Genomic DNA, 14,822 nt, shown 5'->3' with positions numbered 1-14,822 from the left:
TATATTTCCGAGAATCTTTGTGGCTGCACTTATATAGCATTATTTCGATACTCGATGTTATTTTTATCGACTTCTTCATGCGAGGAAACAAGGATAGTCAGGAGATTATTATCAGCTACCCTAATTATGGCCTGAATTTATCGTGTGCATACACGGTTAAATGTTCATGGACATATAAACATAAAAAATGTTTATTGTCAAAGTTTCTGATCGGGTGGCATTTATGTATTAGCCACGTGGAACCCATTATTCTACTGCTTCCGTTTTTCATTCATTCTTTCGCCCCGTTTATACTTGCTCGAAACTTTTTACCGATGAAATCTGAGTTTAAAGAAAAGTTCTCGTAATCGAGGAAGCAAACAATTTACTCTCAACGATTGCAATTTCGTCGATAAGCATATCGTACGTAGAAAGTTTCTCGAAATGCATTCATACCACCCGGCGTAATCCATGGAAGGTCTACCGTTTGCAATTTGAGATAACCCCTTCTCGGATTACACATGTCATGGAATCTTATATAAATTATATACTGTACGTTGGTGAATCTCATTTTTAGTCTCTGCCATTTCCCTTTATCTGCCGTGTGCAGCTCGCGGACGGAATTCAGCACGACTATTCTTTCTCCTAACCGTAGCAAAAAATAGTCTAGAAGATTACTTCCGCAAGCCAATCCTTTTCTAAATTTTTATCCCTTCCCAACTAAGTGACGTAATAAACGTAAGTCGGAGGGAATATCTAATAGTATACTAAATGTTTATTATTTCATGATTATCTTTGTGATGATATTTTGTTCAAAATTTCACGACTAAAATTTGTCGGAGATACAAAGTGTACTTTAAATACTCCAATTGACGAGTAACTCGTATTACAGGCCATTGTTCGCAGAAGAATTAATCACATTTCGTTATGAAAAAAGAAAACAAACATTCCTCTCGTTTTTGGCCAGCGGTATAATCCCTGACTGTTTCTAATTTGTAACAAGTTGTTGCGTGGAAAAAGGAAAAATCCTCTAATAACAAAAACTAAATAAATGTGAAGCAAAAACAAAAAACAACTATACATCAAACTCACACATGATATTATACATACCTATACCTATATCCAGACAACAGTGTGTATATACAAATGGAAAAGAATTAGCGCTGAAAGTTAGTCGGGTGAAAGTCTGGCCCTTGGGCAGCTAAAAAAACTCAACCGGGTAACAGCTGTTGTCGAATTTCTGTTCCGAATGAGGAGGTCGTAGGTTGTAGGTAGGTATAGAAGAGCGGGCTGTTCATTGTCCAATGATCGAAGAGGGAAATCTGAGTATTCTTAACCCTCGTTGACATCCCCGTATGGAAAAATATGTGATACGAGCATAATTGGAAATAGGGCATGTAAATTTCTGAGCCTTCATCCCAAGTGCAACGTGATTCGATTTTCCGTATTACGATTTTTTCCTGTAGGACTCGACGTACCATTTGCGCTTGAATTTCGTGTACCAAATAATGTGAGCGAAATGGAGAAAGTAAAAGTCATTTCCTCGGTATCGTGTAATCGGCGCAATTTCTTGGGACTAATATAGATAAACTAATCACTGCATAAATTCCTTTCGTCGGTCTTGTACCATGAATCGTAGGGTCTAAAACCGTATACCTATTAGAGTAGGTATGAGTAATCGCCATAGAGCCGTCTGGAACGGACGTCGCTTAACAAGATTTCCTCGAAAATCCGCTAAATAATATTACTATATCATTACCATTATATTATGGTAGAAAGGCAGATTGAAAATACAATTAGTATCGCGTCAGTCGGATATTGAAAGGTCTGGGTGTCGGAAGTGGGAGCTGAATGAAAACCGGCAATCCAATTAGTATTAAAACTTCTAATAATGGAACGCGCAAATGTTTTGCTTTGAAATCTATACCAAAGTTGAAGGAAATGAAAAATCATCAAAAAAGAAGGAAATCAAAAATGAACGAGTACTGTTTATTCGAATATCGTTATTGTATCTAGTTCACTTATATTGTTCAATTTATCCACTGTAGCTAATCGTAAGGTCATACAAAATGACATGGTTGTGGCCTCGGTATAATTTTTTTGGCCAAGTGTACATCACTACTTGTTGTGATGGTAATCGCCCCCCCCCCCCCCCCTTCTTCGCGCACCCAGCTATGAATCCCAACGCGTGCCTTTTGAATTTATTGAGGTCTATTGGAATCACGTTTCTAATGTACCTGAAACCTCAGAAGGAAGTGATTTTATTCGTATTCTGCCGAATATAATATTATGTAATATAATAATAGTATCGCATATTCGTTGCTGTGCACCTTTCCTAGCTTTACACGATGGGGTCGGTAGAGCTGCTGAATAATTCGTGGCACAACTCGACGGCATAAAGCGGTGTTACACACGTGACTTGGTTTGCTCGCGATTTGCAAGCAATTTTCACTCACTTGGTCGTCCGAAGGGATGTACTGGAATAAATCCAGAGGTGCAGATAAGCAGGGTGTAGAAGCTTCAGGTGGGTAGGGTATCAGAAAGGATTTCAGGAAGAGCCGACGTTGAATTGTACAAACTGTAAAAGGATTGCGGAAATGTTGCAGTAACGAGTATAAAGTTGCAATATCGCTACCACACATTACGCACAAGGGTGACACTGATGATAGCAGGGTCGGGAAGTAAAACCCCTGAATCGTAAGCCTTTCAAAGCAAGAACCGAAAGATCCGGACACTCGAGACTTGTATATAGCGAGAGTTTGACGACTGGTTGATTCCTTGAACTCCTTTGTCGACTCGCTCTAGGGATCACGGTTTCTTTTATTCCTTTCAGTCGCCGTACAACTTTATTTTACATTTCCATGAAATCCTGCTGGCTTTTCTTTTTTGCCCTATTAAATGCATTCTTTCCTCCGTCTTTACTCTTAACTCCGTGCAGGCTTGTGGATGAGCCAACGAGGCTCGACTTGGGTTACTTTAAACTTAGTCTTGCGCTTTTTCACGGAAGTCGGACTGCTCTGCATTATTTGGTTTAGTTTGGTCTATTTTTTCGTCACTTACATTTCATATTTTCTGTTACTCCTTTCTCTTAAATCTCTATGCACAAATGGCCTAGAGATTAAAGATGATCGGTTTTTTTACGATGCCCACTCGAACGAAAACTTGTTTCAATTTGTTTTCCTGATAACATGTAAGTTTTCGCAGTTCATCGTTGCCGATGTTACCGTGCATGGATCTAGGTGAAAGATTAACCAATAAGACTGCATGAAATATTGGCAGATATTTCGCCTGTTTTGACTTGCAAAACATAAAACCGACAGCCATTGCTGAGTAAAAAGAGAATGATTCGGCGATATTTCCCGACAATTTATTGGTGTTTCATTTTTACAGAAACTTTGTAATGTCTTCCTCAACGAGTAGCTGAAGACGAAACTCAACTACGAAACAAACAGAAAACAATACAGATGATTCAGTTCGAAACGGTATACCGTCTTCAAGGGTATCATATTATAACGATGCTTATCGTTGGCTGAATATCTCACCGAAAATCACTATACGTATAATACAGATACACCTAGGTCGAAGAAACTCCATTATAAAGGGTATTTTCGTTCACCCATTTTGTCCTGCGATTTAGTTCTGATCAATTCAACATGTGACGGTGAATGGGATGAAATCAGTGTCGCACAAAAGACCACATTAATGTTAATTTATTTCATTGCTGCCTCTCGATCACTGCTGCAGGGTGTATACGTCTTGTCGTAGGTTTAACGGTAAAGAAGAATGCAGCTGCGTCGGTAAGGCTATAAACCGGCATGAAATCCCAGAAAACGATGCAAAGCGCTGATTGGAAAGTTAATGGAAACATTTCCGAGGTAATGAAACTTTATCGCAAACTTTCCACAGAAAAGATTGCGGCCATCGTTCACTTGCCTCAAACCGTCGAGCGCCTTCACCATGTATGTAGGGTGCTCTCGGCATGGCCGTACACCCATCCAAAAGTTTATTAGGTATAGGAGCACATTAAGAGCGTGCAACTACGCGTTGAGAAACTCGAATTAATCCGAATACCTTCCGCGACTACCAATCACAGTCGAAGGAAGTAACTTTTATCCGGACAAAACCCGATTGGCCCCACCTATTGTATAGTCAGCGTGTCAAAGCGTTGACTTCGTTAGAGCGTCAATAGGTTCAAGGTACCGATGAAAGTTTCAAAGGAATTCCAACTTTATAATGCATTTCCACTTCCAGCCGAGTTTTTCCATTCGCTAACCAAGCCACTCTATTCCATGAGGTAGACCGGGACAAAAAGGGGTGGATGCGTCATTTTATGAAAAAATTTAGTACTTAACCGTAATTACCCCCCCCCCCCCCCCCCCCCCCCCATAATAATTGCGACAACTACCTCTAACCTTGGTACATTTTGTGAGATTGCACGTGGCATTCGTAGAGAAAAAAGAGCGAGGAAATTAGCTTGCTATCGTGGCGCGTCGCCTGGTGTACGATCATGAACAGAGGATGCAGGGTTTGCCGTGGTAATTAGTTATTTCGCTGGAATAATTACATAGAAGATGGGTGGTGACTAGGACGAGACGATCGTGCTTGGAAGAAAGGCTGGCTTATGGTTAGCTTCAAGGCTGCGGGTGATCAGCTTCGCTGACGGTTCACCGAGCGGACGTATGGAACCACATCCGCAGTCAATAAAAATGCTAATGCGTTGACTTTCATTTATTATGTACACATAAATCGTAGATTCTCATCCCCCGGCACCAGCATCTCGTAGATTAAATGTAGTAAGATTGTCGATACCTTCGATCAACGGGATGGCTATGGGTCAGCTTAGGTATGACCATGGAATGCATGTGGGTGTAGTGCTCGTGTTACGAGTGGTATTTTCGTTATTCTTCAGTTTAGAAAGAGGCAAAAAGGTTACCAATATGGTATTGTCTCGTCAATACATAAGAGAGACACGGAAAGTTAAGTTGACCTACATTGTTGTATCTATACCTAACACGTTAATTGCATGAATTTTAAGAAGTTGCATCGATAAACGATAAATGTGCACAAATTGAATCATTTTAAGAATCTGGTACACAAGCCGCCGATGTAGAGCTACACGTAGCTATCTTTCTACATCTAACATTGCGAGAAATGTACAGATCTGGTACCCGAATTTAACAGTCGACAATCCCGAAGTACGGCAGCCTATCAGCGGTGAACTACGACACGGAGGATTCAAATACCCTAAAACACGAAGCGAATTATCTGTTCACCGAGAAATTAATTGAATTGACAACTTTTCCACCCAGTCACCTGCTAGAAAGTTCTCGACATTTAGATCCATAAGCCAGTAGCCCGCAGTAAACTGTCGATCTTTGAATTTCCGTTTTCGCTTATTTCTATACATATGTAGTAGACTATAACCATATTTTTCCATTTTGCTTCTTGAAGCTGATGGTAGTAATCAAAATTTCAGCAATAGGGTCACAGAAGTTCCGGTGCCCCCGACGAGTACGGGGAAATCCAGTTGATGGGTAAAAGGGGGAAATTCGGGTCACGTTTAATCAACCCTTTGAAATTTCATTCGATGGTGATGTGTGCTCATATTCGGAGCCTCGGATGGCGAATTTCTTTATTACGTGGAGATTAATGTAGTCATTGTACTGCTAGCTGGTGAGAATTTGCTGTCTCTTACCTTGGTTTGATGTATGTAAACCACGCACGAGGTAGCTCATTCAATATTGTATCCAAACTCCCTGTTCTTTTGCAAATTTAGGCCTCGGGCATGAAGACCAATTAGAATAAGCCAAACGAAACAAGACTGAAGATTGTTGAATTTACAAACGGAGCAATTTCTTAATAAAGGATGGAAGTCGTCTGGTCGTCTGACAATCAGCGTCAAATACAATTCTATGTGTGCAGTTATTTGATACCGACAACAGACTGTGTACCGACTATGAATCTGCGGTTCTACGGTTGCTCATTGCCCTGGGCAACTGTAATGTTCTTGTACGTGCATAGGGTGCCATGGTGTGTGAGGGAAGCGTGACTCGTTGCGTAAACGTACCTACCGTTCCTCGCCCCCAAATTGGAGACTCACGCGACTTGATCGAAAATATGTTGATGGTACGTCAAGTTCAATTATCTCCAAAGGGCCGTGATTTGTTTTCATTTCACACGGTTTGGTGTTGGGGTCGCAGTGTGACACGCGATCCAGTCACGTAACGGCTGACCCTCTTTTTGACGTTCGTAAATTTTTTACTGACCTGGAATTCAAAGAGAAGGTTCCTGCTCCCTTAAGACTTTCCGAGTCATGGAAGAAGAAACTGCGGTGCGAGGACGAGGAATTTGTGTCAGCACAAATGAACTTCACACTCATGAGGTGACACCATTTATCTTAGGAACGAATCGTTCACATTCTGGAGTTGATCCGTTTTTGATCTTCTGAACACTCGCGTCAGAACGCGACGTGACGTGGATCGGATCAGTCTTTGCATAAATTTTTAAGGAATTCGCAGAAATCTTGAACACTCTGGTAATCGAATAATTAATTTGCTAATTCGCTAATTCGCCGTCTCTCCCGTTGTATCTTCTATACCTGGTTTCGAAACAAGTGAAGAACCGTTTCGGTCATAAACGGTAAACGTATACAACGTACCACGATCGTTAACGAAGGTGACGAACGCGGACTTAATCACGATAAGAGGCCCTAAGAAGGAGGAAATAAACGTTATAATTACTTCGGACTTGAAACATTAAGCACTCCCAATACCTATTGCAGTAAGAAATTGTGGAATTTCGCATTTTTACCTATAAACTTGATTGGTGAGTTGTAGTTTCTTAGAAATAAATTTAATTGAGCCTGATAAGAAATTGTATAATCTTTCTGTATCCACTGGTTGAATAGTGGGACTAGGTGCATGGCTATTCGGGTCTTCATATCAGAGGTGAATACTCGATGTCACGCCGTCCTTCCTTTCTCATTGCCCAGTTCCTAAAATTTCAAATAACATCTACTTTCGCCGGTATCGGATTCGAGCTGTTACATATATATGATATTATGAAACTTGGTATATGGACGTTATATACCTATACGCCTAGTATATATATACCAACAAAAAATACGAAAATAAGCGAATACCTACAGGTTCATTATAATTCGAAGTTATGTTCGCACCCTGAGCACGGAAAACACAAAGCAAACACCTTGGAATACGTTGGCACCCGCGCGTTGTCGCAGCTTTATTAGCTTTCATTTGTACAATAAATGTAGCTTTTAACAGCTCCCGGCGGTACTTGGAACACAAGAAGCACCGAGGTAATAATTGGGTACGAGTTCACCGGTCTCACGATGAGTTTCATCTCTTTCCATCACTTGATTGCAATAATGCTTCAGGATTGAACGCGAATTTTCATACCGTAAACGATCTCGCTCAGTTACTTCTAGTGATTGCGTGATCGATCCATTCACCTCTACTGTTCAATTGTAGGTACTTATCGTGAATGGAAAAACGAATAAGAATACTGCCCACGGCTATTTACGCACCCGATTAAACTTTCGCCGCTTACAATAGTCGAGCCACAATCTATTCTTCGATCTTTTTTCCATTCTTCGGCACGAAGAAAAAACTGCTGTTGCATTCAGAAAAGTTGGAGTTACGAAAACCGTAGTATCATCGACACCAACAATTCGGTAATTCTTAAGCCTAGTATTAGTATATAAACCGCTCAAAATTCTTCTATGCGATTTTTTTTTTAGGACCGACTCATTTTTTCAACCTTAAGCATTTTCGCTATACTTAGTTCCTTTCGCGTCTTTCACCTTCACGTAGTCCTTCACCACTAGTCCAAGAGCCGAGTACTTTTTTTCTATAGAAGATTGTATTCTGAACCAAATTTTTTTACTCCACAGTGCATTCGGGCATAAACTTGCCGCAAAGCTACTTGAAATTGTTTGAAGATGAACAAATCCACATTAGCGTCGGTGAAACGCACGCTTCGATGTTCACCCCGGCGTTAGAAGTTGCTCCATGTTTACCGCACGTATCCAACCCACGCTGAGACGGTCTAGCGGAAAGCATTGGTAATCTCCTCGTGAGAAGAGATCTTAACGAGCTGTATCATCTTGCGAATCGATAGTTCGAAGCGGATAGCTAATGCCTAATGCGGAAGAACAATTAATGACTCCCTTATCAATTTTCGCTTGAAATGAAAAACAATATTCTGTTTGACATGGCCTTCGATCACAGCAGACCACGTCGGCATAAGTTAGTGCACTATGATTTAGAATCAAATTTCGCACCTCCTGGAACGATATGATTCATTACGTTTGAAATTATCTAGCCTAGCAATTTCCGTGAATCGCCGGTGGCGCCTTGACAAATGTAGACGAAACACTCGGAGGAATAAGATACGACAGGGGCGACAGCGGATTGCGCTGAATCTAGAGCGAAAATTAGACGTGGAGAGCCACGCCCACAGATTCATTGTGTAACTCAGCGCGACCAGGTTCTATCTCAAAATACCGGTTGATCAGTTCCTGCCCAACATACATACTAGAAGGTCCATAGCTCGCCATTCCTTTCTTGGAATTCGCCGAAAATTCTTGGAACATATAAGAAGTTGACAAACAGCTGTACAAATTGGTCCTGCTTGCGGTACTTACGACGTCTGCAGATGTGAGGCCAACGTCGACTAGAATTGAGAAGTATCGAACCGTAGAAAGTTGTCGATATTCTACTGTATGCTTAAAAGGTGAGGTGAAATTGGCATCTAGGGGGAAAGTGGCAGAGTGTTTATAGAATTCTCTGATTTTTGTAAATTTCTTACCGCACGTTTGTTCCGGGCTTCCAGACAAGGTAAAGCTTCATCGACATTTACCTGAGTGTGAGAATTTTTAGTTGCACCGCCTCACTTTGACTCTACTACCCGTGATTGAGATTGAAAACCTGAAATATGCTCTTTTCAATTTACGTGTCACGATGTGGAATCCAATATCTACATACATGACTTGGGAGAATGATATTTTTTTACCTTCATCAGAAAATGCTGTGACGTGCAACAAAATTTGGGACGGTAAAAATTTACTGTCGATTATATTTACCGGGTTACGTGGGAAGATGCGTTATTAGTCGTCATGTATACCTCTCGGTTCACATATAGAGGTAGAATTTTTTGTTAATTGCAAAATCATCCTTCGTCTTCGGTGGAAATCATATCAAAACTTGATACCAATATTAAAATTTCGATAACAGATAGGTGCCTTTGACATGAGGTCATGAAAATTTTTATTTCCATCTCAAAGTAGTACACATCAAAGAAGCTGTGGCGAAGCAACCAAAACTTATGTTTTTGTTTCTGTAATACAGGGGTATCGACGATTCTAGCTGTGAAATTGAGTCTGCGTTTGGCGTACAGTTTCGAATTTATCTCACCTTTGATCACATTCATCTTCAAGAATAAACTATCAATGATTTGTTTCTTATTGCCTTGTTTTTCCACAGTAGATCAAACAATCAAGAGTCCGTGGCAGCTGGTATGTAAAGACACTATTTACTCGTTCAAAGCAGAAAAAGTGATCTTGATACTGACCGTTCGCAATCAGACCAATGATCCATCCTATAAGTGCATCAGTTTTACATTACTTCGTTTAGTTTTACATCTACGTTGCGCGCAGCTGTGATATCATAGCTACTCCATAAACCAAATTCGTGGGGACTGCAATCCAGTTACAAAAATTGAAGCTTTTTACAAGCACAAGTAATTTAGTTTTCCTATTATGGGCCGATTTAATGAATTAGCCGGTATATCCACTAGCGGTTAGATGACAGAAATTCGCCTAGGATGCATACCTATATACCCAGGTTCATAATATAGGATACTCTCTACCGTGACTCTTGTTCCGTTCTATCTACGCTCGTGTATCATACCTACGGTGGTTGGTCCCGGCTCGAATCTCTTGGGTAAAGCTTAAGATCTCGGCTCTTGAATTATTTATACACGGGAGTCACCTGGTTGCACCTCATCCAAATACAAATACAACCGCAAACTCAAACGTAATACGATACGATTCACGACTTCACTCGTAGCTTATGTCGCCTGTGGGGATGCACAGCCAATCGATTTCTCGACTTCACTTTTACTGAATTTCTTTCAAGTTCTACCAATGCCAGGACATGAACACTTTCGAGAGAAATTTTATCTATTTCAGTATATAAGCCCTTACATTATTTTACACACGAAAAGTGTTCCGTATCACGAGACCGTTTGAATTCAGTCCTTAAGAAGTCTCACTATTTTGGGTGTAGTGTTGTTTTTCGGTCAGTAGGTACGTTCCTACAGTGAGACAGATAAGAGTTTCAGCTCCGTGTGCTTGAGCGTCAATGTATTTTGATCATAAATACACGCATACTGTTTGCGTTTATGTACATCTACATAGCGACGGAAAATTGACGACATTTTTACGACTTTCCTGAAGCCATTTCCTCGATGTTTCTAATAACGACGTCCTACGCTTCCGATGTCGCGCAACCACCGTTTTTGGTCTTCTTATGGTTTGTCTTACCTATAAAGCTGCCTGTGTTCTACGATCCGAGTGTGAAAATCTTGATTGATCATTCGCAACAAGGATAGCGAATTTTTTTCCAGCGGAAAACCTATACAGAATAATTACGATCAATAATATGTCGGTAAAGGTAGGTATATTTATACAAGGGCTAGAAAAGCTTAGCGAGGCAATCGTGACACTTGGAAGTCCGTAAAATTCGACGAAGCTGATACGACGTGCCTGTGTAACACGGATTCGTTTATAAAATTCACGCGCGTGCCCGCCAACCATTAGAGATCCGCGGTGGTCGTTCCAATTTTCCGCTCGACTGAATAAATATCGTGCGAGTTAATGCGTCTCTTCGATTATCGAGTATAACGATTATAATTGTATTTGAATTGGGCAAATATTGCGCTTTCGTCTGGAACGTGGACAGCCATAAGTATAACTCACCGTGAGCTGATAAACTTTCAGATTAAAACAGAGAGCCAGCGACCTGTAGTCATGGTATCAGCTAAAGAATATATTTGCCCTTTTGTATAAAAAATGTAAGAATTGGCAGACATTGAGAAACGAAGAAAGTTCGATGCCTCTGGATTCGTATGCAGTCGGAAACAGATTTAACGCTACGCTACGTTGCGTCGAATTGGTTTAATTGGAGCCAGATAACTTTTAGCTCGTTAATTTTGAGACAAAATTTGCAGGTGTTAAAGTCGGATTAATTCTAAGGCTCGTTAACAAGCTTCTTAATTAACGATTATATTATACCTCTACACACACGAGCGATGTCGCAGCACCGAGTTAATACGCGCATAAAGTAACGAGAAAACTGTTACGGAATCATCTCACTTTTTATCGAGGAGAGAAGGAAAAATAAATTAATGAGATTTGTATATAGATTTTGAAATGAGAAAAATAATGTCCTTTCATTTGGACTTTACACAAGACGATTGCTGACAAAAAGAATGTCTATCTTTTTCTTGAATTACGAACATGATGTATTGTAGGTGCCAGCAACTATCTCCATGCCCGGGCCCGTGGGAAATATGTATGGCATCTCACATCCAATTTGTTTGCACACGTGCGGCAAACATTAATAAAGGCCATAAAGACCCATCAATTGCTAGTTTCACTTGTTTCACCCGTGACCTCCATGAATTTACCTATAGTGTTTTCAAAATCCTGTATCAACATTCGGCGTATGATGGATCTGATTTAAATTTGTTTTCCGATCCTGTCACGTGACACGGAATGAACATTTTTCTGAGTGGCTTGAATTCGTTCAACCAGAATAATTAAAAGCTTTGCGTAAATTCAACCTTACTCTGTGACGCTAAAACGGTCGATGTCCATTTTTCTATGACTTTATCAGCGGTATGCAAATAACTAAGATTTGAGTGGGTTTGTTGTGGTATCAAGGGTGGAAGTTTAAATGAGGATGGTGATCACAATGAAGACAATTTTATTGTTTCTAATCCATTTAGAAGTTTGCCTTTTGCAAACGCCCAAAAAGTACTTTTGTGGGGGGTCGGGCAAAGAATTGTTTAGTCCCGATTGGAAAGCGCTATTTGCTGTGAAAATTTTTGCTCGGTCGGATTTTCTTCACACTTGATTTCGCCAAGTTCGTAAACTCTCCACGGTGGTAACCTGGTAACACAGTTTGCAACGTACATTTTCCGCTTATCTTCAGTGTTTAAGCTTTTCACGTTACCGACCCCGAACCGAACTTTTGACCCCTTACCGAGGATATAACAGCGGCACACTCTGGTTATCGACATATGGTAAATATTTTCGTTCTCTACCATTGCTAACGAGGCACCCCAGATTTTGTGTTGAGCCCGTGAATTTACAGTTTTATTGAACGGAGCCCGCGACACATTTAGGATAGACTAACCGAACCCAACAATCGATCCACTGGGATTCATTCAAATCTCGACCATCGCGTATTCAAATTTATCCAAGTTCCAACAGTCACGTTGACTAGAACTAAGTAACATACGTAAAGTGAATTGCAGTAAACCTGGAATTGGTTTATCTTGAGTACGAAACTTGCACGAAAATTCCATTCAGTTAAATTTTAGAGACTTCCTAGTTCCCATTAAGTGTTAATGTTTATAGACTTTGTCCAAATCCTAAGACTTTTTGGTCCCATAGCGAATTCCGATTTAACAAATCTATGGGTTTTCGAAGTTTTGCGGTAATCCGGCAGCGGCAAAAGAACGGAACCTGCGTTATAAGAACCACCCGGTTAGTCTGGTCTCCCCATAAATCATTGCTTACTTGTACCCAGAGCGAGGAAAGTTTTTAATTCCATCGATCTTGTGTCGAAATATTACCGTCTGAATGTTGAACCAGTTTGTTTTATAGATTTGTATCGACGGATCAGTGATAGAACGTTATATGACGAATGTTTTTATCGAAGTAGATGAATTGAATGTTAAGTTTGCCGAGTTTGCGGATCTGTGGATGATTCTATACGAGATTTCACCCCGATGTTTTTGAATACGCAATTCGGATGGGTATATATAAGTAATCCGACGGAATGTATCTTCGCCCCGGAGACTATAAATCTTACCGTCTACCGTTCCGCAAACCTCTCGCGTTATAGAAGAGACAAATGACCACGATACCTCGGAAAATTGACACACATTTACCGGTACCTCTGTACACACCCACGTCCCACATCCATCTCGAACAAATTGAAATTGTATACAGTAGCTTTAATATGTTTACCCGGCGAGTCGACGTAGTCGTATAATGTCTCGTCGATGACGAATGTATAATACGGTGATCGAGGTATCATACGACATTGGTGGGGGTAGAGCGATGGTGTGAAATCAGGGAGTGTATAAATCAACCCTTGACACGGTATTTTTTTCATCCACCTTTCAGGATACTCCGCTGCTGCTCTCCTGGCCATAGTATTCTGTATCCCGTTCGCCCTGAGGGTTCTGATCCACAAGGAAACCGGTCGATGGAGCAATTGGCATCAAGCCTTTTACCACGTTCATCTCGAACTGTTCTTGGGAAACGCATGCCTCGGTCAGTATTCTTCGAAAACTATCTATAACAACAGTTACCTGCCGTCACGTTCGCCCGGCAGCAATGCTAATTTATTATTTACTTATAACGTCACGTCCCTTTACAGGGGTTGGAGTTATGATGCTGCTGGCGTTGACGGTCGAGAGATACGTGAGCGTTTGTCATCCCGGTCAGCACACCAGGCCGCTCTGCGGTCCGCCACATCTGACGGTTGTTTTAATACCGCTAGTCACCTTCGTCGTGTACCTGCCGAGTGTCTTTCGCGGGGAAATACTAAAGTGTCAGGTGGCACCTGCCGGTCCGCTGATTTACCAAAAACGAGACAATTTACTCTTCCTGAATCCCGTTTTTTATCAGGTGAGATATTCCGATGGCGGATTTTTACCATCCCGATACCACTGCTGAGTATCCTTAAATTGATCCCTCGTGTTCTAGGTCTACAAGGTAGTTCTTGAGGTGGTATTCAAGGTCGCCCCGACGATTTTACTCGCTGGGCTGAATCTTCGGATCATGATAGTGTACAGAAAATCCTGCGAGCGGCGTAGACGAATGACGTTGTCCAGAACCGTCAGCAACGACGAAGACCCGAGAACTTTCGCCGAAGAGAGACGGCTCGTATTACTTTTGGGAAGCACAAGCATACTTTTTCTCGTATGCGTTACTCCCATGGTTATACTAAACGTAACGCTGAGTGAGAGCAACTTGATCCTCTACCCATACCAGGTGAGTAACGTCGGAAAAATATTATAAGTACCTGTACCCCACCTGTCATGGGTGTCCATTCGTTAACAATTAGTGCTCGGCGGGGAAGGTTGCGACGAGAACGAGAAACAATTTCTGCCAAACTTCAACCGCAGTCGTTCCCATAAAGTCCGTATTCACGGCGCATGATCAATCATATTTTGATATGTTGTCTCAGGTGTTCCGAGCACTGGCCAATCTCCTCGAGGTGATAAATTATTCCATCACCTTTTACATCTACTGCCTGTTTTCCGAGGACTTTCGAAACACTCTGATACGAACTCTGCAATGGCCTTGGGGCCCTACAGGGAGAAACGCACGAGGTGTCCCCATGAAGCATTCCCCCCTGCCAAGGCCCACGACGACAACGACGCCGCCGACGACGGCGGTCGCAACCCCTGGTCACGTCGCACGGGCCAGTGTCTAGCGTTCTCAAGTCTGAACGCATTCATCGTTTCACCATATTTTATTTCTTTGGGCATTATGCAGTGGTCGTCGGATTTTTTTTCCCCTA

The 14,822-nt window shown here is 41.4% G+C and overlaps 1 protein-coding gene across 1 annotated transcript in view; it reads left to right on the top strand.

Annotated features, from left to right (window-relative positions):
* Nucleotides 1-14,822, top strand: part of LOC124404474 (probable G-protein coupled receptor B0563.6) — a 22,450-nt gene extending 7,628 nt beyond the window's left edge. Inside the window, exons 2-5 of the mRNA XM_046878615.1 lie at nt 13,418-13,567; nt 13,674-13,924; nt 14,003-14,290; nt 14,487-14,822. Coding sequence (XP_046734571.1) covers nt 13,418-13,567; nt 13,674-13,924; nt 14,003-14,290; nt 14,487-14,735 — 938 coding nt within the window. The 3' untranslated portion in view covers nt 14,736-14,822. The remainder of the gene's footprint in view (nt 1-13,417; nt 13,568-13,673; nt 13,925-14,002; nt 14,291-14,486) is intronic.

The sequence above is a fragment of the Diprion similis genome, chromosome 3 (assembly GCF_021155765.1).
Source record: "Diprion similis isolate iyDipSimi1 chromosome 3, iyDipSimi1.1, whole genome shotgun sequence".
NCBI lineage: Eukaryota > Metazoa > Arthropoda > Insecta > Hymenoptera > Diprionidae > Diprion > Diprion similis.
Note: the sequence above shows the minus strand (reverse complement) of the source record. Positions and strands in the feature narration are given on the sequence as shown.